This window comes from Asterias rubens, chromosome 11 (assembly GCF_902459465.1).
Source record: "Asterias rubens chromosome 11, eAstRub1.3, whole genome shotgun sequence".
Taxonomy (NCBI): Eukaryota; Metazoa; Echinodermata; class Asteroidea; order Forcipulatida; family Asteriidae; genus Asterias; species Asterias rubens.
The window spans coordinates 13,697,428-13,721,584 of NC_047072.1; the positions used below are offsets into that span (position 1 = coordinate 13,697,428).

The window sequence follows — 24,157 nt, forward strand, 5'->3', positions numbered from 1 at the left end:
TCGGAACAGAAAACGAAATAAAAGTTCACAGATTTACAAATAACTTACAGGGTTTACAGAAGGTAATGGTGAAAGACTTCTCTTGAAATACTATTTTATGAAATGCTTTACTTTTTGAGAAAACATTAAAACAGTTATCAATTCTCGATATCGAGATTTACGGATTTATTTTAAACACATGTCATGACACGGCGAAAAGTGCGGAAACAAGGCTGGGTTTTCCCGTTATTTTCTCCTGAGTCCGATGACCGATAGAGCCTAAATTTTCACAGGTTTGTTATTTTATATATAAGTTGTGATACAAGAAGTGTGGGCCTTTGGACAATACTGTTTACCGAAAGTGTCCAATGGCTTTAAGATCTGAATGAAATGTGTCTACCCGATGTAATGATGTTATAGTATAGCTAGGAATACAATAAACTCTGTGTAGTCAGTGGAGGAGTACATGTTTAGAGTAAAGCATGTGAGAAAACGCTATTCACTATGATTCATCAGCATCTTCATGTATTCAGTTTCTTCCATTATTCAATCTGTCTTGCTCCTCCTGCTCTTCTCCCATGTGTGAGTTCCATCAAGAAAACTGCAAGAAAACATTGACAATCAGCTCTTAATGCATTCCCCATATGTCGTTATCTCTCCTGATTCTCTCCATTTTGGTTAACATTTCCCACACCCTCTGCTTTACATTTAAGTTTGCTCCTCGTTTCTTCCTTCAAGATGTTTCTTACTTAGTCTGTCACTTTTTTTGTCCTTATTCATTATAAGACATAAGACATAAAAAACTTTATTACTCTCCAACCTCCAACAAGAAAAATTACATTGCCCGCACAAGTTGAAAAAGCACCACATATCAACAAGTTACAAAAGGCAGATACAAATATTGCCCTAGAAACAATGCACAAGGATGTAAGAGTAAAATAAATAGAATAAAATACATAGTATCTTCAGCTTCTAAATTTACATTCTGTTCCTCGTATTCATCTCATGTAAGCCTCAGTCGTCCTTGCCCCTTTAACTTACACCTCCCAGTGTATCACCATTAATCTCACCATTCCTCATTTGCCATCCTTCTTCTCCCCCAATCCTCTTGTCTTGTTTCATCTCCATCTCTCTACAATCGCTAAGAATCTTCTGCGTGTCATTTTCCCCTCTTGGCATGCCTGGACCTGGGGACATCACTCGACGTCCGCCCACAAGTAGCAGCAGCGCTGACGAGGAGCTTAATGAGAGAGCTTGGTGTAATTGAAACTCGGCAACGGAAGCTGAGTCCGATCTCTCACTGGTTGATATTAACCCAACAGATGTAGAACAAGGGAATTACTAGCCGTAGTAGACATAGATTTGATCCTTGTTCTTGCTCTGTTGTAGAGAGATTACATTGTAGGTTTCTAAATGTCATGCTTAAATGACACCATTGCAGTATACACTGATCAAAAGGACTATTCAATGTGTGTAAAGTTTCCCTACAACTCAGGAATCATGGGCCTTTGTAAAGCCCCATACAGCAACTGTCTGCTTAGATTTATCAAGAGGAGAATTATGGTTCTATATAAAGGGCATTAAATTGTACCATCGCCTTCCACAAATGCTCTTTTTAAAGTAGATCAACTTAAATGTCTCTCAGCTATAAAATGACCACAGTGTTAATAATGACTGCTGATTATGCCTGGGGTGTTTTTATGTCAGGTTGGTGTAGTGATATCTTTTCTCGCCTTCCACAATATTATGTGGATTGGGTCTTTAGTCTGTGGGTTTCCCTGGAAAAGTTCTCTGGGGTTTTCCTCCCACATGGAACACTTAAACTTTCCTCCTTGTCTTCTCTCCATGGGGTTCTTGGCTAGTATAGCGATTAAGTTCACTTTGTATTTTATTTTTATATTATTATATAAAATCCTTGGCTTCACAATCAGAATAAATAATAAATAAATGCCTCCATGTATTTTCAGTTCTGAAATAATAATTATATTTCTTGGAAGTCGTGTCAAAGTTGTGGATTGGGCTTCCCAAGTGCAATTATTTCAAAATATTTGAGATGTGAAACATGCCAATGGTAATAACCTTTAAAAAGTGCATTAACCAACATTTTTCGGGATGGACTTTTCCCCCAACTTGTAGAGGATTACGTGACTGCGTATAAAAAGAGGCTAATCACTTATTGTGGATATCCGTTGATCCATGAGGGGGGTATTTACGGGCGGATGGGATGTTGGGGGCAAATCCGGTCAGATTGTACGTGCAGATACAGTACTCTTTACCAACATGTGTGGTGTAATAATTTATAAAGAGTATTTGCCGTAATTCCGGTTTAGTTAATATATAGTTTAAATAAATATTGCTCTTTTTGTAAGCCTTCTTGAGGGGAACATATTACTGTGGGAAATCGAACAAAGTTTCTGAACACTTTTTTTTGTTTGGGCTGGCCGTTGAAATTGAGAAGTGGTTATGTGAAAAACTTATTTCTGTTTGATTGATTTGATGCAAATATGAATAATATGATGTGTTTAAAGCCATTGGACACTTTCGGTACAGAAGAAAAATTAAAAGTTCACAGATTTACAAATAACTTACAAGGTTAACAGAAGGTAATGGTGAAAGACTTCTCTTGAAATATTATTCCATGAAATGCTTTACTTTTTGAGAAAACATTAAAACAATATCAATTCTTGATATCGAGAATTAAGGATTTATTTTAAACACGGCGAAACGTGCAGAAACAAGGGTGGGTTTTCCCGTTATTTTCTGTCGACTCCGATGATTGATTGAGCCTACGAAGTGTGGGCCTTGGACAACACTGTTTACCGAAAGTGTCCAATGGCTTTAAGCATTGTTTGATTTATTTGTGATGGTCTTTTTCTAAGATTTTATTAAATAGTGCACTTTAACTGTATTTTATACTGTATTGTATTTGTCTGTTTTGCTCTATTTGCAGTTTCTACTGGTAGTAAGGATTCCCCGAATGGAGCCATCACTGATGGAAATCATGTCCAGAAGCACATATTGCCCACAACAGTCGATTTGTGCCAAACCACTAAGGATAATGAGGTATTGGGGTTCAGTGAGCCAGATAGTAGCACTGGGTCCATGGCCATGGAGGGAGAGGCTGATATGCTGGTTCATGTGAGTCAAAACCACCGTCAATTAAAAAAGTTATGAAACATTAGTAGGTTTTGGATGAGTTTGTTCGTTTCAATAAGTTACTTTCCACGAACCATCAACCAACCAATATGAAGTAGTCCAAAATGTTTCAATGACTTTGGGTCGATGTTTTGAAAAACAATTCCGTGCCTACCCATAGTGTTAATTTCTAAAAACTTGTTGGTGAGTCAGAGGTGGATTTCACAAAGAGTTAAGACTGTCTAATCTCGAGTTTGCCCTAAGTTTTTAATATCTCCTTGGACTAGTCCTAACCTAACTCTTTGTGAACTCAACCCCTGGAGTAATTGTTTTCCTTTGATATTTACCGCTGCCACATGGAAATCCTGACTAGAGAAAGAAAAGACAACCAGGATTGGATGATGTGTTTTGAGAAAATATGAGTAGGCACTCACCGTGATTGGTGGAATCTCGGCAGTAAGCTAAGCCATGCCTGATAATGGTATACTGGTTTCTTGGAATGCTAGGACTTACCTGCGCTATATAAGACTTCTATATTATTATTTCCATTGAGCTGAATACAATGGTAAAGAATGTTGGCACTGCACAAAAATAGGACAAAAATCTGGAATTTGGGATTACACAATAACCCCCCTGAAAAAGAGATATTATGGGGCATGATTTCCAGTGCCTCTGGTCCTTTTTTTGTACAGGTGAAATAAAGCGTTGCACAAGGCAGCTGCATGCCTGCATGCCTAGAGCTGCTAAGCACAAAAATTTGCTAAGCATGAAGTTTCTTCCCCGATAAAAACAGGATTACCTGCCAAATATCAATTTGTTGCATAGTGCTTGTTACTAGTATTCAGCTTTTGTTTGCTTATCCTGAAAATCACATGGAAATTTGGTTGGTAAACCTGTTTTTATCAAGGAAGACATTTCATGCTAAGCAAATTGTTATGCTTAGCAGCTCTATGAAATTGGGCCCAAGACAATGGAATGTCCGGGTGGATATTTATAACACTTGTCCGACAGCAAATAAAAATATAGGGCGCTCTGAAGTTGATCCGGTTGTAATAAACTGTTTGCCATAGGCTAGTCCAGAAAAAATAATTGGCGGATCTACCAAAGCAGCAAATAGCAGTACATGGTTTTTTAAATGGATTTTTTTTACATATCGATTTAGCTAAATAGAACAATTTTCATCCATCGTGCAGGTAACTATTTCATGCTGCCCTTAGCTTTATCTTGTGTACATGTAGTTCACCACGTATCTATTCCGCATCTCTTTCTCTTCTCTACCCTCTTTATTCCATTATTACTTCCATACAGTGAACACATTTTTTCTCTCTTTAATGTCCTCAGGCAATGAATGGATTTATCCTAGTTGTCCAGCAAGATGGTCAGGTGATGTTTGCCTCACCTTCTATTCAAGAATACCTCGGCTTTCAGGATGTAAGTAAACTGATATACGTACCCCCACCCCATTTGTTTGATACTTGACGGGACTGAAATAAAGTATTGAATAGAGGTTGCGATCATCAAAAAAGCAGATGTCCCTCACAGGAAAAGTATCCGGGATGCCACTTTTATTGTCACGACAACAAAACGATATCATCTGCTTGATTGATCTTAAAAATATACAGCCATTTTTAAAGACCTTCAGAAATACACTTTCCGTCTGTTGCTAATGTTAGCCAAAGTAAGCAGCGCATAACTCATTCCACCAGAAATTGTTTAGAAACATTGGCGAGCATTTGCAATGCGGGTATATACCTTGATTTTGAGAGAAAATGGCAGATGGCACAGTTATGATTCCATTTAAGTTTAATGTGAATTGATGTGTGCACAATTCAAAATTACTGAATTACCTTAAAACACATGAAAACAAATAAATCTCTGTGCCATTAGTCTTTTTAGTGGTGCCGCTCTGGGTAGTTCTAATTTGAAGCAATTTGGCCCTTTGAAATAGAAAAGTAATTTTACCAAGCAAAAAATCTTTCCCCCCCCCCATTTGGAAAGGTATAGTTTTTACTTTTTCCCAAAAAAGAGAAAGAAAAAAAAAAACATACTTATAACCTGTTTGATAAAATTATTTAATCAGACTTAAAAACTGAACTTTTTGTTTCTCCTTTTTTTCTCACTTAAAATTTCCTTTTTAATAATGTTAATACATTTTGTATTCTCTTTGTTGAAGCTTACAAAACAATCCTTCAAGGGTTTAGATAACTTTCAATCATGTCTTATTTATACCCATAGAATACATTATAGGTAACCAGAAATAGTACATTGATACCGTCTAAAAACGCTGTGGATGTCTGAAGCCATACAATGCATCTCTTTATCAATTAATGATGCAAGCTAATTTGCTTATCCGTAGTGGCCCAGCCAAACCTATCACACCAAGGGCAGGGAGTAAGCACTGATTAGAAATAATTCCCCCTTGGATTGTCGGAGTTGCTCGTTTAGAAGATGCCGCACCGTGTTTGGATGATTAATTATGTTATTGTGGTGGGGCGCCCCCCTTCATGGTAGCACATCTCATAATTTTTCGGTACATATTTGTGATAACGCATCAGAACTTGCGATCACCCCCAACGCGAGAGTCAATTCAACCCTTAGTTACATCAACGTTGGGCTCCTGAAGATCTAACCCTCAGCATCCACTCATTATTCAATAACGACAGAGGGATCTACGCTAAATTGATCAAGCCCGTTTATCTTGTTAAAGGGTGTCTGGCAGTGAATAATGATAGATGGGCCAAGCATTTATTTCTCTAAAAGTGCAGAACAGAGTCAACCGAACCATTTCACTTTTGTACTTTAACGCTGTGTCTGCCATCAATTGAATGGGTTGCGTATAATTGTGTTCTTTGAATCTATATCCCCATTGAGAGTTTACAGAGCACGTCTTAGTCCTGTTGTCTTAAACTTTTATTGGCATCTTTTACAATCGGAACTTGATTCACCATTGTGAAGTGAAACCTTCCTGTGTTTTTGAGTTGGTTACAAACACAGCTGCTATAAACTCACCACTAAAACCAAAACCAACATAAGTGATAGTAACCACAGTTAATGTAGCCGAGTGACCGACTGACTCAGTCCTCAGTCAAGTTGTTTTCAGTCCATTAAGCCCTTGCCTTATTGCTCCACTTGGTCACGTTAATTTGGAATCAGTAAGACCTCTACAAACATTAGTTTTAACTTACTAAGAAAAAAAGAAAAAAATTAAAAGATGATGTATTGGGTTTTTTTTTTAGGGGGGAGGTTGGTCATGGATTTGTTGCTCTTTGTACAATTCCGGTAATGATAATAATGATATTTATGACAGAGATAGATTGCTATTAAGTGCGCTAATTTGTTCTCACGATGGTACAATACAATTGCCATTTAGTAATTAGACTGATCCAAAGCTCTTTCTGATGTGCACTTCATGAGGCTTCTCCGATACCACACTTGCACTATGTAGCCACCTGCTAGACATTGTTAACTACCTCATGGGTACAGCGGTGGATCCATCTAGTCCATCCAGGGGTTGGGTCCAGGGAGTCCAGATCCATCCCGATTACATTTTATTTAAACTTGCGCCTTCACAAAATAGTAGCCCCTATCTCACTAAATTCCTACCCGATTGGCTCAGACCCATAATTATCTAAACATTAAAGTAACTGATTAGGGTATGTGTTTGGCTGGGTTTTTTACTTTTGGGGTACCCCTCTCTGGCAAAAAAATAATGGAACCGGGCCTGTACCTATTCAACACTCTTTAAAACCATGGCCCTAAAAGCTCTCCTACGATCTACCTTCTTGTTGTAAAACCCTTGTATTAAAAGCTCTACAAGTAAACACATTTTGTATGATCAATTAAAGAAAAAGGCTAAACTTAATGAATGTTAAATTAGAAACTCAAGAGTGATCAATTTGATTACTTGAAATAATGGTTTTTCTGGATTGGCTAATTTGACCTTGAAAATGTATCAGTAATGCAAAATGACATTGTTTTCAAAAAATGATTAATTTGAGGGTGTTGTTCTGCTAATTGCCATCTCTGGCTTCTGGGAAAGCAAGTCGAGGCCAGGGAAGATAGAAACAGCAACATTAAATGTTTGTCGTCCCTCATTTCATGTACGTGCTAATGATACCACCTGGATGTCAACATGATGTATGAGAGATTAATGATTAATTACTGAGATGCCATTTATAGTTCAGAAATCATTTATTCATAGATGGATATAAAATACTTTCCTTTTATACTGTAAGCTTGGTTTGCGGGTCCTAATAGTTCACTGTACTTATATATCATCCTGTTTTGTTTGGTCTGGTAAATTATTTATAGTGTTATTTTGTATCGCGTGGTGGAATGATATTTTTATATTCATGTGTAATTAATAACCTTAAGCATTGAGTAGTGTGAAAGGTTCATCAGTAACTGTGAAGGGACGTTGTTTGTTGCAACAGTTTCCCTTGGTGCATTTGTGCACTTAAAGAAGGGAAAGTACTGAGTATACAGTGCTTACACACATCGGTGTATGGGTTAAAACCAAAATTAATATTCTTCATCCCGATGCAAATTTAACATCTATTATATCAAACTGTATCCATTGTGGTGTATCTTGGCAGTGCAGTCAACTGCATCAGGCCCAGGTACTGATGGTTGAATCATGGGAGTGTGGGCTCACTTCCTGTCCATGACAATAGGCCGATCCATTATGCTCCGCCCACGGCGCACGTGTGAGCAAGAACACTTGAGCCTCTCTAATGCCAATCTGTCGCACGCGCCAAGCATACGCGCATGCATGTCGGACCTTAGTGTCGGACCTTCGTTGCGCTGTGATAGGTCAATACGCAATTGGGCGGAGCTTAATGGATCGGTCTATTGTGTTCTTTAACAAGGCACTTAAGCATATTGCTTCTCTTCACCTTGGTGTATAAACAGTATCTTTGAGGGCTAAAACAGCATTGTGGTGTTGGATTGACCCCATAGCGCTTATTTAAGCAACTTTGGGTTGTATGTACCTGTACCCAAGGGATTTGAGAAAGTTGAGGAATAGTCTTAAAGGCAGTGGACACTATTGGTATTTTCTCAAAATAATTATTGGCATAAAACCTTTCTTGGTGACGAGTAATGGGGAGAGGTTGATGGTATTAAACATTGTGAGAAACGGCTCCCTCTGAAGTGCCATAGTTTTTGAGAAAGAAGTAATTTTCCATGAATTTGATTTTGAACCCTCAGATTTAGAACTTGAGGTCTCAAAATCAACCATGTTGGTCTCAAAATCACAACTTCGTGTGACAAGGGTGTTTTTTCTTTTATTATTATCTCGCAACTTCAATGACTGATTGAGCTCAAATGTACACCATTTTAGAACCAATTATTGTCATTATTATTCCTCTTTGTAGATACTTGCATTTAAACTTTGGTTGATTTTGTTTTGGATACAGGCTGATGTGATGCATCAGTGTGTGTATGATCTTATTCATAAAGACGATCGCAACAGCTTCCAGCAGCAGCTGACCTATAAGAACACCCATGAGTACATGGATGACATGGAGTCTACAGGTAATACATTATTCATATTCATCATGCATATTCATTAGATCATTATGATTATTCATATTACACCAAGTTAATCGTGAGCAAAGGCAAAGAGTTCATGATATTGAGCCTATGTTTGACTAGGCCACACCCACTTAGAAGTTATTGATAAGGAAAGCCAAGGACTTTGTGACGTTGAGCTTATTGTTTTACGAAAGTCAAAACAATATCTTAAGATTTTTATGCAACTTAATTTTGTCTTCGAAACTTAGCAACCAAAAGTTCCTTTTTTTTCTGAATCTCTTTTGGTAACAAAATAGAATATAATATTTGAATTGGCTTGATTTACTGGAGTCAATGTTGGCCTCAGCCTGCCAAAATGACGCCCCAAGCTAAAGATAGAAAGAGATGCCCTTCTTTAACAATCACTGTTCCATAACTGATAAGTTCCTGAAACTGTCCCCCCCCCCCTGTCCCTCTTCTTCTCTACCCCCTTGGCAGATCTCAAGACCTCATTGGAGCGGAACTTCACGGCTCGCTTGCGCTGCCTGCTTGATGAATCATCTGGATTTCTGGTAAGCTTACCCCAGAAAAGAACAGAAGCTTCAAAAGTGTGAAATATTAAACCATATTTCCTTTGTTGAAGACTGTCCTATAGGATTTATGATGGGGGCTTACCACTTTTGTCTGTGTTGCATAATTGAAAAGCCGGCAGAAGTTTTTCTCAGGAAAGAAAGGAAAACAGCCAATTGTTGGTGTAATTCTTTTCCTATTTTCATTTACTCTATTGCATGGTGCCCCTTATTCTTCTTCTTGCTCTAGACCTTATGCACATGACACCATTTCAGTAGGGCGCCCTCACCCAGAGGTCAAAAGGAGGTTGTTCATTGGCCAATCCTGTGCGCTGCGCGTACAAATCTGTGAGTTTAAATTGTTTCGTCACCGTATTTCCTCTGAGATGGCGGCTGGATGACGTCAATGCATGAGGTCTATTACGATATATATCTTTGGTTATGAAACCAAAGATGCCTCTTGTGAACTTAATAACTGTAGCTGGAAGGCCTGAGGTAGACAAAGGTGCTTGGTACATGAACTAGAAACACAGGGGTAAACCCCTTCTCTTCCAGGATAAGTGTTCAGTTATTGTACAGGCAGTACCAATTCTAGTACATGGGACATACAGTTTAATGTTCCATCTGAAGGACAAAACAATTATTGTAAAGTATCTTTCACAAGTGCCAGGACCAGAAAGGGAACCAACACTCAACACTCATGTTAGTTTTGGGTCACCCATTAGTTTTGGGTCACTCATTGCGCTTTGAGGCTTTTTGCATTAGGCTCTTTACAAATGTCTTATTATTATTGTTATTATCAATCAAAGATTTGCAAAGAACTTAAGTGTGAAGAATACAAAACAAACAGTATTGAGATTTAAAAAAAAAAACCACCTTTTTATTTGTCTGCAAAGAAAATTGCTTTAATTGTATTGGAAATGTGTTCCCTTTTGTCTTAGAACCTACATGTTACTGGTCGATTAAGACCTCTCTATGGTCAGCGCATTCGTGGTGATGATGGCATTCCAGTTGACTTAGATCCACCAGAGATGGCGCTGTTTGCCATCGTTTGCCCGCTACAGCAGCCCTCTATCATGGAAATCTACGTCCGCAATATGATCTTTCGCACTAAGCATCAGCTCAACTTCAAACCCATCACCTTAGACAGCAAGTACGTTCAATATTCACATTTCTTGATCGAGTTGTTTGTATGTGTGTATGTGGACCACCAGTGATCTCCCTGGATAGGTTCGGCTGGAGGTGGGAGGCAATAATTAATTGATGATTGATTGATTGATTGTTTTATACAATAAACAAACCATACCACATTACCTTGGGAATATTGCGCTTTTGTAAGCTTAGTATACTAATTGCGTTAATCTGTATTTCAAGTTTCCTTGAAGATAAATTTGTTTTCACAGGTGCACTCATGGAATAAGTAATATATAGCGCATCTGTGCCCAAATCCAACTCGACCTTCGCACTTTTTTGGTAGTGGGTGCAAAAGCATAATATTTTTTCGTAATCAATTCACATTTGTGTGACTGATCCTATCAATATTGTGCCTTGACGCTTCTCTTATTGAGGTTTGTGCTTCCAAATTGAATTTAAAACTTAGTTTTACATGTAGGCTTCAATTTGCGTACTTCAGAAGCCTGTATTCTGAGAATGGTACAATGGCATCTGTCAAGGATTTATGTCTGTTGTTTCTTGTTTTTAGTATGGATGTTAAATGTAAAATATTTGCTTTACAGATCTGAAGAAATCTTGGGCTACAATGAAGCAGAATTCAAGACGGTAGCTGGATACCAGTACCTGCACTATGAGGACATCATCTACTGCTCAGAGATGCATAGTTCATGTAAGTCAGTATAGGTAGTGGGATAGTAAGGATGGGGTCTAGGGGATGGGAGGAGAAATGCTGGATTCGACAATAAATACGCACTTGAAGAACCATGTTATGGTTCTAGCTATGATAAGCTTCTTCCTTCACTCTAACTGTAAGTCAGTATAGGTAGTGGGATAGTAAGGATGGGGTCTAGGGGATGGGAGGAGAAATGCTGGAAATACGCACTTGAAGAACCATGTTATGGTTCTAGCTATGATAAGCTTCTTCCTTCACTCTAACTGTAAGTCAGTTAGGTTGTGGGATAGTGAGGATGGGGTCTAGGGGATGGCAGGAGAAATGCTGGATTAGACAATCAATACGGACTCGGAGAACCATGTTATGGTTCTAGCTATGATAAGCTTCTTCCTTCACTCTAACTGTAAGTCAGTTAGGTTGTGGGATAGTGAGGATGGGGTCTAGGGGATGGCAGGAGAAATGCTGGATTGGACAATCAATACGGACTCGGAGAACCATGTTATGGTTCTAGCTATGATAAGCTTCTTCCTTCACTCTAACTGTAAGTCAGTTAGGTTGTGGGATAGTGAGGATGGGGTCTAGGGGATGGCAGGAGAAATGCTGGATTAGACAATCAATACGGACTCGGAGAACCATGTTATGGTTCTAGCTATGATAAGCTTCTTCCTTCACTCTAACTGTAAGTCAGTTAGGTAGTGAGATAGTAAGGATGGGGTCTAGGGGATGGGAGGAGAAAAGCTGGATTCGACAACAAATTGGAGAACCATGCTATGGTTCTAGCTATGATAAGCTTCTTCCTTCACTCTAACTGTACCATAGAAGCAAAAACCCAAAGCTAGTATCGTATTTAGAGCAGTGAAACTGGAGTGACCATTTGTGGTGAGCAACTTGCAGGTGAACACTAGATGGTGGTAGATATACAGGCTGGTTTTCTCATTCTTTCAAGCGGTTGGTTTAATCGGTTTATCTGCTGCAAAACAGAAGTTTGTGCATTTTGTAATTTCAGGCCTGGATTTACACACTGGCCATGGTCACTGTTGCCCTGGTCTTGGCCTTGGTGCCCAATCAAAAGTTTCTTATAAGTGCCCCTTGCAAAATTAAAATAGCATTGCCTTCTTGTAGGTGAAATCCCAAGCATGTTCCTTAACTAAAGAAAACTTTAAATTGAGAAACTCAGAAGGAACACACACCATTCTCTATAGTCGCCACTTCACAAACTTCTATTGATTTGTCTAGTTTTAGCAAGAGGCTGTTCTTCAATTATATTGTTGCTGCTGATGGATTTTGGTGCAAAGCTTTTAAATAAACAGTTCACGTTTATTCAAATCTCTCTCTGGAGGCAAATAAAAAAAAAGGATATAGATTGAGGAAAAATAACGATCGATTTGAAAAATGGCAATGAAAAATTTCCGTTACTGTGGATGACACTGCAAGTTGAACTCCCAAATGGATTTCCCCCTAGTGTCCTGAGTCAGTCAGTGCTGTGCCGCCAACGTTGTCTGGTTGACTCCCTCCTTGCAATCAGGTATGTCTTTAAGTCTCACCGGGGACTCGACTCACGCAGGAAACTCGTATGGTTTTCATCAGGTCTTGGTAATTGCAGTACGTGATCGCCTGCTTTTGGACTCACTTATGTTTTCTGGTTTCTTCCTTTTAGGTTTTTTTTGGGGGGGCTTTCACTTTACAGTTTTGGTATTTTTTTTTATTTTTTTTATTAGTATTATGTTTATCTGGCCTATTTGAATTGCGGCAATATAAATAAGCATTGATATGAGGGGGTCTTCACATTCTATTTCCTGAACTCTGACAGGAAGATTTGTACTGTTTGAACCTTATAATCATTGAGTTTGCAGATTAAACATATTTCCTTTTTGATGTTTAAAAATCATGTGCACTCAATAAATGACTTTATTAGACATGAACTTAGTGTCACATATCCCTGTCATAACATTTTTTTATGATTCATGAATGCACTTTGTCAGTCTTAATCAATGTCAGATAATAAATGTCAGATCTCATTTTTCTTTGAGTAGCTCTGAAATAATAATTGGGCTTAAACGTTAGACACCCCCAAGAAAAACCTGTAGTGACCAAGCACGAGGTTATCTGTGACAGAGACAGCGATGGCTAGGGATGACACGCGGAGATGAGTTTAACGTCTTTCTTCCTGTTCTTGGCGTCACTCTCAAGATCCCTTTCCTATTCTTTATTAGCGGCGTTTGATTTACCGTGACATTTGAGTGGTTGGAGGGAAGATGTGCCATTAGTCTTTTAGAGGTCCATAGGAAATGTTACTGGTATGTTTGTAGATTGGAGCTTGGGACCATCTGTATTGTGTTAAATCAGCACTTACTGATCAATTGGTTAGCAGGGGTAGGGCAAATTTAGACCAAATGCTTATTTCACCATGTGGCTTCCCTGTCAGAAAATGGCAATGACTTCATAACAACATACTGTACTTTTTTTTTGGGGGGGGGGGGTGTTGTGGGTGGGTGTTTGTTTGCTTGTTTAGCCAATCTTTCACATAAACATTGGTTTAATATTTATGGTTATAAATTTCACAAATTGTGATTCAGTAACTAGAACATGGATTTGATTCCTATCATGACTGTCTATATATCTTATTTGTCTAAGAACACTACCTGCTGATCCATCTCCCCCCCCCATTAACCAATGACAGGCATCAGTCAGCGCACCGATACTTCAAATGACCGATATATTAGAACCCTGATCAGATAAAATAAGTTTCAAACTCAAACCAGCTGACAGTATACAAGCAAAGTCTAAGATCTACTCATCAATCATACAGCAGAAGTCGGACAACTTTCTGATGATGATGAAATAAATCCTGTTCAATTATGGAATGAAGTCTCTCAGCGCTGATGATCATTAGTAGCTCCATCATCACCAGCGATCCTGAGCGCAGTCTGAACCCTATCTCACTCCCATGACTGACCGCTAACCACTTGATGGTTGAATCCCGTCCACCTCCCTTAACCCCCCCCCCCCCCTCAACTAAGTAAAGAGTCAAAAGGAATTAACTGAAGGGGGCTATTTGTAGAAAGCAACAGTGGAACGGACACGGGAAACAGTTTGATCAAGGAAACTGGCAATAAAAATAAACAGTCTCAATATAGATCCCTGACTGGGATACAGATGGATGGTTTTTGCAGAAGTTGCGGGTGGGTCTTATCGGCCTGAAAAACTCACTGAGACTGGATTTAATTTGATGACCACTAAAGCTCTTGATTAATAGAAAGATAAATCTTAGGGCCCTGTTGGGTTTGAAACTTGGCATGGTGGTAACACAATCTAGTAAGGTCTGAGGAGACATCATGTACGTAAAACTTTCTCTGTTAAGGTGGCTCTGAAAATAATGGCTCTGAAAATAATTCAGTTCAATTCAATACTTTATTCATCATGCCCAGCATGAAAATTACTTCCTCGATTAGCACATTAAAATACAGTTTTAAAAAATAGCAGAAAAACATACATGAACCGTAGAAATTGAAACAGCAACAATATAGTAAAAATATCACATGGCACAAACAAAAAGTTTTTAAAGTACACCAGAATTAAAATAAACAATAAAACAGAAAATAAACCCAGGATGACTTGGAAAGGAAAGGGGGATGGAAGGAAGGGTGGGGGTGGGAAGACAATACATTGGAACGAGGGAGGGGCCATAGGTGACATGGACTGGGAAGTACCAAGCAAGTCATCTAATAAAATTCTTGTTAAAATAAGAAATCGTTTGTTTACAACTCAACATTTTGATCAGTATTCTCTGATCATCTTCAGGAGAATGCTGGGCCCTTTATTTTGAGTTTAATTTCCAGTGACTGAAATTAGCACATCTTTGTAATAAATTGTTGTTCCTAATATTTGAATCAAGAGAAGTGTTTTGATCCAAATATTAACACACTGTTATTGGAAAAGAATATTGAAATGGTGATCTTATGACTAAAGCTTCCATCTACCTATAACCAAAAGAAAACATTTCCCAGATTAAAAAACGACATCGGTAACTCTAAACTCCCTAACTTTACACAGAGTCAACAAGTGGATATCTTTAATTTAACAGGAAGTTAATAAATCTTTTATAAATTAAATTGTTGGAACTATACCCAGCAGCTGTTCATCGTTTCAATGATCAGTTCAAAGTGAAAGGGAAAAAGAAGGTTACAAACAACTGTTCCTCCTCTAATAATTTATACTAAAGTTCTTTCTCCCCAGAGCATGTATTATGACCATAGCTTTATCAAATTATATCGCTTTTTGAAAAGAATGCAAAGTCATTACTTGATGTTGGCATGAACCAAGCATATTGTCAAGGGCTGTGTGTATTTACTGAACAGTTTTATTGCTGGGAATAAGTCCTGTTTGTCACAGCATTCGGTGATCACATTGGAGTCTCTTTTTCAAATAGGGATCTGTGCTTAGTTTGTACCCCATTTTGAATCAACTGCATCAATGAACTTCTTCTAATCGTTTTGTTTCCAATTTTTTTTTTTAATTAAACTTGAAGAAGAAAACAAAACCAAAACCAAAAGCATTTATTGGTTTTGCAAGTTCAATTGACCCTCTTATAAGTTGGGTCTCAAGGAACCCACTTGATGTTATAGTAACACATGCCTTCACAGTGTTTGGCTTTATGCCTCGCTAATGCTTTTTGAGGTGGTTTCATAATCTAGACTCTATGGAGCCTTGTAAATAATGTGTGGGTAATATAAACAAGAGTGTGGTAAACAAGTAGTTTTTACCAGGTCACTTTGTGCACACATTTCATTTTGAAAGTAAACAAGGCTTCCCTTTCACATGGAAGTCATTGTAAGCCACACAAGTTGGACTGTAGTCTCAAGTATCAGAAACTAATTTCATCTTGTATGAATAAATTCATGGAGTGGACAGGAAAAATACGTAACAGACACCTTACCACATGTTTTCGGAGTTAGTCTTTTGGCTCATCAAGTTGATCTTTGATATCTCGTGACATCATGATGGCACCAGTGCATTTATGTAACATGATTGCCGAAACACATGTCAGTCATGCACTAAACAAGTCAAGCACTATTAAGTTTGAAGGAACAGCCTCAGCTCCAAGATTGTTTGTTGCTGTTGCATTGGGTTGAATCTCATGCTGATGATACGCAGCTAGCAACAAGCGCCCTCATAGTTCATTTCTGCATTTATCTATATCCAGGGCTCAAACTCATAGAGCTGCTTAAAGGCAGTGGACACTATTGGTAATTACTCAAGATAATTATTAGCATAAAACCTTACTTGGTAATGCGTAATGGAGAGCGGTTGATAGTATAAAACATTGTGAGAAACGGCTTCCTCTGAAGTAACATAGTTTTCGAGAAGTAATTTTCCGCGAATTTGATTTTGAGGTCTTGAAATCAAGCATCTGAAAGCACACAACTTAGTGTGACTAGGGTGTTTTTTCTTTCATTACTATCTCACAACTTCGATGACCAATTGTGCTCATATTTTCACAGGTTTGTTATTTTATGTATATGTTGAGATACACCGAGTGAGAAGACTGGTCTGTCACAATTACCAATGGTGTCTACAGTCTTTAAGCAAAAAAAGTAACTAAGCATAAGAAAATTACACTCACCAGAATGAGGGTACCAGCCAAACTACCATGTCACATGTGCAATTTTTGACTGGTATCCTTCTTATTTCTGCTTAGCAGAAAATATGGAAGCAATTTGTTTTTGCTAAAGTAGCTTTATGAAATTGGGCCAAGTCGGTAAAACAAAAATTTTTTTTTTCTTCGAATTAATACACAGGCCTGAGCACTTGGAAAGTTTTCTAACCCAAAAGAAAGAAAGAAAGAATCGGTCTAAAAATAAAGAGTTTCTTGACAGCTTTTGCTCCGTTGGTAGAGTGCCGGCAGGTTAATCCGTGGGTCAAAGTTTCAAGTCCCGCTCTAGTCAAAATAATTTATTTGCTGTAGATTGTATTTGCAATTTACATGATAGATTTAAAAGAATGATGCCCAATCCTGTCTGTTTAATATGATCTGATGTTTCCAATGATAACCAACTCTACATATGGTCGTTAGTTTGTAGCAGTTACCAAATCTAATCCATCTCTCTCGTCCCACGCTCCTCCAAAATTACTCTTCTTAAATGATGCATGCTCATCCATTAATATGTTTTGTACGGTTAAAGGTAGTTTTAATCAAGTTTTTCTCAATTCTTACTGTCTAGCCAATCTTAATACGATCTCTATAGTTTCCATGTTGATACACTATTTAAATTTTCTGTTATAAACCACTAGGGAAACTGGCTCAAGTTTGAAATAATTTTGGGTGGGTAGAACAATGAAAATTGACTAGAACTGGTACTGGGACTCTACTAATTGAGCTCACCTGTGCCCAATTTCATAAAGCTTGTAAGCACGACAATTTGATTAGCATGAAGTTTCTTCCTTGATAAAACAGGATTACCAACAAAATTTCCATCTGTTGCACATTGCTTGTTACTGGTATTCAGCTGTTGCTTGCTTATCCTGAAAATCACATGGGAATTTGGTTGGTAATGCTGTTTTCATCAAGGATGAAATTTCATGCTAAGTGTATTTTGTGCTTACAGGCTTTATGAAATTGGCGGGTCCAGCCCTTATGTTGACAGTCTCCCTACTTTGTCAATTGAATTTGAAAATGAAAAATCAACATTTGACCGTGAAGTTCGTGGTGGGGGTCATTTTAGAGTAAAGCATGGAACATTATCAGGTGTACATAAACAAGTTGACTCAGAGCCTTTATAACAATTTATAATTTTTGTTGATTGATTCTTTAACAATTGAATTCAAAATCTATTAATATTTTTTTGTTTTCCATCAGTGGTGCGTAAAGGCGAAAGTGGGTTCATCTACTTCCGGCTGATGACAAAGAAAACCAAATGGTTGTGGGTCCAGGCTAAAGGGCGAGTCATCTACAAGAGTGGTAAACCAGACTACATTGTGTCCACACACAGACCAATGAGGTAAGACTATAGAGGGCGCTGTCACTTCACAACAGTGTGCATTGTTCACTGGGGACTTGTAAGGGGTGGCATGGCATTGTGATTGGCCAATCCGTTATGTCCCTATGTGCTTATTACCTACTGATATTGTATTGCCCCAAGTGACTTGAGAAAAGACTGAGGACTGAATCCAATGTTTCTTTAGAAAATAGAATGTTGTAAACTACTGAAGAACCATGAAGGACTAAATACTATGGTTTGTATGCTCTTTAAAAAAAAAACTTGTTTTAGAGACACGCAAATGTCTTTAACAAAATATCAATAATTCAGGTCTTTGTGTGTTGACATAGTATGCTGTTTGTTGATAACAAGTGTAAAGATACCACATCATGAACATTAGTTGGAAACCTATGCTTCTGATTACCATGGCCTTTGACCTCTATGATGTTATGTCAGTGATAGTGGTACTGCCTTTTGGGTCTTCTTTGTACTTGATTATTATCCATTTTGTCCGACAGCTATGTGCACAAGATATCTGTATAATTAAGCTAACAAGAGCTAACATGAGTACGATCAATAAGGGGGTTGCACATATTGAACATGACAGATGCAGAAAAGAGTCTATTCACAAAATGGTTTATGTTTTCAGCTCTTTTGTTCTCGTAATAAAATTTTAATTTTTTTTATCCCAAACTGTTTTTTGTGTTTTAAAAAGTTGTAATTTCAGCCCATTGTATTCTTCCAATAAAAAATATTTAAAAATCTCTGAGAAATTTTGTTGTGACAGATGTTTTTTCCAGATTTCTTCTTACTCAAATATTGTTCTGCAGAAAATATGTCACCTCTTTTAACCTCTTTTAAGTGTTTCCAATGCACTCACAATTTGCTGAACAAAGATTAAAAACTTGTTATACAATAGCCCATACTGCGTACCACAAAAGCCTAAAGTTACTCCCCTTTTGGCGCTTTGGTGCCTGTGTTCTCTTATTTATCCAGGACAAATTTTATTATTGTCTGATTTTTGTATGATCAGTGAGAAAGAAATTCAGATCCTGCAGGTATTTTCCATTTGCTTTTGTTTTGAGTGTCATAATCTCATCACTTCAGACGGTTAAACAAAGCAAACATTTTTGTTCTGTTGCAGTGACCAAGAAGGAGATCAACATTTAAATGCACGAGGAGAGCCATTTAAATTCCCCTTCCATGGCAATGCAGAGCTATATGATTGCAACCCACCATACCCTCCAATTCCTATCCCAAGAGGTACGTATTATACAGTCAAATAACCTTACTTCTCTTAAAATTGTTACCCCTGGTTGTTTTGAGGCTGTAGGGGCCACAAGCGGCTTGTACCAAAATGCCCATAGCAGCCACAAATGGCCGCAAGATTTGACCTACTTCCATTCTTGAAACCAAAGAGGTCAAAGTGTAAAGTTCATGTCATCAACAGCTGCCCCTTAACCATTTAGAGGCCGTAGTGGCCACAAGCGGCTTGTACCAAAATGCCCATAGCAGCCACAAATGGCCGCAAGATTTGACCTACTTCCATTCTTGAAACCAAAGAGGTCGAAGTGTAAAGTTCATGTCATCAACAGCTGCCCCTTAACCATTTAGAGGCCGTAGTGGCCACAAGCGGCTTGTACCAACATGCCCATAGCAGCCACAAATGGCCGCAAGATTTGACCTACTTCCATTCTTGAAACCAAAGAGGTCGAAGTGTAAAGTTCATGTCAACAACAGCTGCCCCTTAACCATTTAGAGGCCGTAGTGGCCACAAGCGGCTTGTACCAAAATGCCCCATAGCAGCCACAAATGGCAGCAAGATTTGACCTACTTCCATTCACACATTGAGGTCATAGTGAAAAAAAAGTTGCCATTTTCCAATGTGTCCCATGTTGAATTACTACTTGCATTTACAAAACGCAACAGAATTGCTGTTTCCTTTTTGTTTTTTTTAAAGACATTTTTACTGTAAAAATAACAATATGCATTAATCACATTGTGTGTGCGGATTGTGATGATTATACAGAACTGAATAGTCTCTATAATGATTGGTGCAGCCATGTGCAAAGAAAATATATGAACTTGATTAATGCTTAGACAAATATTTCAGGGTTAAGCGAGGGGTTTAACCTTGCTGAATTCTGTGAATGATACTCAAGCTATAGTCCATTAAGGAAGCGTTCAACTAAAACTTAAGGTAAATGTTATGCTAATTGTTTTGTTTATGTGTCTTTTTACAGCTATTCTTGAGGGTAGAGCCAAGTTCCCTGCCAATTTCCCACCATTCACTGGGGATGGCCCCCCTCCTGGTTTTCCAGCTGGGGGTCTACCTCCTGGCTTTCCAGCGGGAGGTCCACCTCCTGGCTTTCCACCTTTCCCTGGTGATGGACCACCACCCGGTTTCCCTGCAGATGGTTTCCCACCTGGAGGTTTCCCACCAGGCAGGCTTCCTCCAGGATTCGACCCTCACTCACAAATGCCAGCAAGTTTGGATCTTCCAGGGATGTCCACTCGCCAAGAAAGAAGACCCAAGCTTGTTGCCAGGCGGCAGCTCACCAAGCCCCAGCACGGCACTCCACCCCCAAATGTCACAGTGAACCCCTCCAATGGAACCATAAGTTTCAACCCAATGTCCAGAATATCACCCAAGGTGTCTTCATCAGAGGCGACTCCACAAGCTCCTCCACAACAGCTGCCTCAGCCTTATCGCTCTACAACCCAGGAGGAACACCTCCAGCAAGAGCTCAAAAAATTCACTAAAGCCTTCCAGGATGTCAGTATGCGAGAAGAAGCTAATGCAAGAGCCTTGTCTGACAGGGATCAAAGCAACATGTATGCAACGCAAAACATGCCCACATCTTTGGAAGGTCTCACTATGAGCAGTCAGATTGATCTTAGTCAACATGGCAGCCAACATACTCTGGATTGCAGCTCAGTTAGCCTTGATACCATTAATCCCATGATTAACTCCATGGATTCTGAACTAAATGAATTTGACACTGATTGGATAGTCTTGAAGACATCTCCACAAAGGGAGAATGACTTTAGCCAAAGTTGTGCTATGGTGTCTTCGGCTACACCTAACCAGGCAGTATCCAGTGCTTCCTCTAACCCTTACTCCTGTCTGCAAGGCGTAAATGTTGGCAACCCTAAAACTTCCTACATCACATCAGCACCCACATCAAACACACCAAGAAATGCCTCTACAAATCTGCGCAACTGGGATCAGCCATCAACAAAATGGTCTTCTAACCCCATGTCCGATAACAGCGTTGGCGACATTGAACTGGGTTCATCTACAAAGTCTATCCCATCTTTCAGTGATGCCCTAGCCCCCATCACCTTTGACGAGCTCATCCCAACTCTTACGCCCAACGAAAAACAAGAACAAATGGCTATGCAGAGACTTAATGGTGATAACCTTGGGTTCAGATGTGAACCTGAGCCCACTAAGCCAGTGTCAATGCTGATAGTAAACCCCATGCATCAAGCTCCTCCCGGGCTCGATGATGCATCCATGTGTGCTGGACAACAGTTCCCCGTATCCCTTCCCTTTTCTCAGTCATCAAATACACCTCAAATACCTCCAATACAAAGAAATGGCGGGCTAGACACCGGCCATGATTCCTTTACCATGGTGGATTTTCCCAGCATTAGTGATGAGATGTCTCCTGTGAGCCAACAGTATGACAGCATGAGCACCACACTGTCTGACAGTCCTTTCAGTCCTACTGGAAACCCCAGCGACTTACCAGCCAACTGGCTCCACCAAAGTGTCAACAGTCCGCCCGATATCAAATATCCACTGACAGACGAGCAACTTCTCACATTAACAAGTCAACAGAATGGTTTCCCTGCAATGAATGCAATTCCCCAGCACAATGGTGTCACCCCATCAAGCTGGCTGCAGCAGCCAACTAACCAAGGTACCTTAACCCATCAACAGCGACAGCATTACCGTCAGCCACACAATATGGGCAGTCCCAGGCAGGCCTTTGCTCCAGACAACACCTTCAATCAATTATCTCAAGTCATGGTCCACGGAAGCCTGACAGAGCAGAATTTTTCCAACCAAGAGCAAGTGCATCCAGTCCTGAATCAAGGAAACCTTTCACAGCAGCAGCGAAGACAAATCATCAATAACTTGAAGGGTCAGTCTATGCAGCCACCAGCCTACCAAGCTGTGTATGAGAATACAATGGTAACAGAGAATACTTTGCTGACTGGAGCTAATGGATACAATGGGCTTAATGGAGATCAGGAGGTCATACTTATGCAACAGGAATATGCAACTATGAGAGTGAGTATCACAACATTTCTTACAGTAAACAGAATTTGAAAAAAGGGTTTTAGATATTTTGTTATTATTACTGTCCAACCACACAATTGGCGCCAATGACAGGATTAAAAGGAAATGAAATGTTCAGTTTGAGATGTGGGAGGAAAACCCCAATGGGCTTTGGTCTGATGTGGGATTAAAACTGGGGTCCACTGAAGTGAGAGACTGGGAAAGAAACACTGAGTCAACCTAATCCCCTATTGTCTTACTTGGTTGTAGGGAAACTATGGAGCCCAGCCTTCAGCTTACCAGCAGTTTCAACAACAACAACAACAACAACAACAACAACGACAGCAGCAGCAGCAACAACAACAACAACAACAACAACGACAGCTGCAGCAGCAACAACAACAACAACAACTACAACAACAGCAGCAACAACAACATCATCATCATCAGCAGCAACAACAGCAACAGCTGAATTTCAAACCTGACATCCTTCAAACAACCAATATTCCTGAGCAGCTTTATCTCAACAATGTTCCGTGATGTCTTTTGAAAGCCCTGCCATACTTCAAAGCTTGATGTTCTTCGGGATGCAACCAAAGTAAATCAAATTACTTAATACATGTATTTAAGTCTGGTATAAAGGTTAGATAGGGTTAGCATTTGTTTCAGAGATTCTGTTGATGGGAACACAAACAGGTGCTTTATGTTTTCATCAATTTTTTTCTCTAAGTTAATGGAAACACAACCACAAATTTTGATCGTTAACTGCATCTTTTCCCCTCCCCCATTTTAGTTACATTGTGAGCTGAAAGATGTTTTTCTACTTCCAGCTCAAAAGCCAGTACACATTGGTGTGTAATTTTACCTTGAACCTTTTTTGGATTGTATATCATCATTTCTTAATTCGACTGTTTGGTTTGCAAAACACAAACTTCGCAAATAAATACTTGCATAAAAACTAGTTCAATAACCTGTTTCCTGTGAGCACCTGTTGGTTGTTCGAGCCAGTCTTTTCAAAGGGGTGTGGTTTATGGTGGAACGAAGTCACACTTACCAACAGGATGGAGCAAGTTGGAGTGGGCACATTTAGTCTACCCCTGGTTGACTACCGACCAGCAACTTACATGCGCTGTGACGCACTCACTCGAACGACTCATTTGGAAGTCTAGTCAACCTTCCACCTTGTCGCTATAGTGTCACTGATTCCCCTCTGCGCTTTACACATGTTAGAATGGAACATGCTGTTGGGTTCAGTGAAGAAACCTGGGGATTCGAGGCTGGTTCCAAATGGTTGACCACAGTAGTCAACTAATGGTTGACCAGCCTGGGTTTGAGTGCAAATGGTCAACCTTTAGTTAACCAATTGTGCACACACGAACTTGCTCATGGTTGTCAGTTCAGGATTATTTCCCATACTCAAAAAATGTTTGTTGCAGAGAGTGTGTTTCCCACCCACCCAAATGTCTTCATACTTGAACACACTATTTTTCTCTTGTACTAAAGTACCCCTTTCAATTCTCTAAAATAATTCCTGAGGTTTTCAGAACACAATTAAAGACACTGGACACTATTGGTAATTGTCAACGACCAGTCTTCTCACTTGGTGTATTTCAAAAGAAAACTTGAGCTCAATCGGTCGTCGAGTTGCGAGATGGTAATGAAAGAAAAAAAACACCCTTGTCACAAGAAGTTGAGTGCTTTCAGATGCTTGATTTCGAGACCTCAAATTCTAAATCTGAGGTCTCAAAATCAAATTCGTGGAAAGTTGCTTCTTTCTCGAAAACTACATTAGTTTTATACTATCAACCTCTCCCCATTACACGTTACCAAGAAAGGTTTTATGCTA

The 24,157-nt window shown here is 39.2% G+C and overlaps 1 protein-coding gene across 1 annotated transcript; it reads left to right on the top strand.

Moving 5' to 3' along the window:
• The first annotated feature begins 1,156 nt into the window (after nt 1-1,156).
• On the top strand, nt 1,157-23,928 carry LOC117296732 (putative uncharacterized protein DDB_G0271606). The gene is made up of 11 exons (XM_033779776.1): nt 1,157-1,238; nt 2,930-3,117; nt 4,456-4,545; nt 8,532-8,649; nt 9,127-9,200; nt 10,139-10,350; nt 10,934-11,040; nt 17,900-18,041; nt 19,165-19,283; nt 20,264-22,323; nt 22,582-23,928. The coding sequence occupies exons 1-11, from the start codon at nt 1,157-1,159 to the stop codon at nt 22,849-22,851; spliced, it is 3,462 nt and encodes a 1,153-aa protein (XP_033635667.1). The 3' UTR covers nt 22,852-23,928.
• The last annotated feature ends 229 nt before the right edge of the window (nt 23,929-24,157 follow it).

Excerpts from the sequence above, each read along its gene's own strand:
- LOC117296732 (XM_033779776.1), top strand. The coding sequence starts at position 1,157 with ATGCCTGGACCTGGGGACATCACTCGACGTCCGCCCACAAGTAGCAGC. Across the intron at positions 10,351-10,933 it reads CCCATCACCTTAGACAGCAA|ATCTGAAGAAATCTTGGGCT; the intron begins GTACGTTCAATA and ends TTTGCTTTACAG. Across the intron at positions 22,324-22,581 it reads AGGAATATGCAACTATGAGA|GGAAACTATGGAGCCCAGCC; the intron begins GTGAGTATCACA and ends ACTTGGTTGTAG.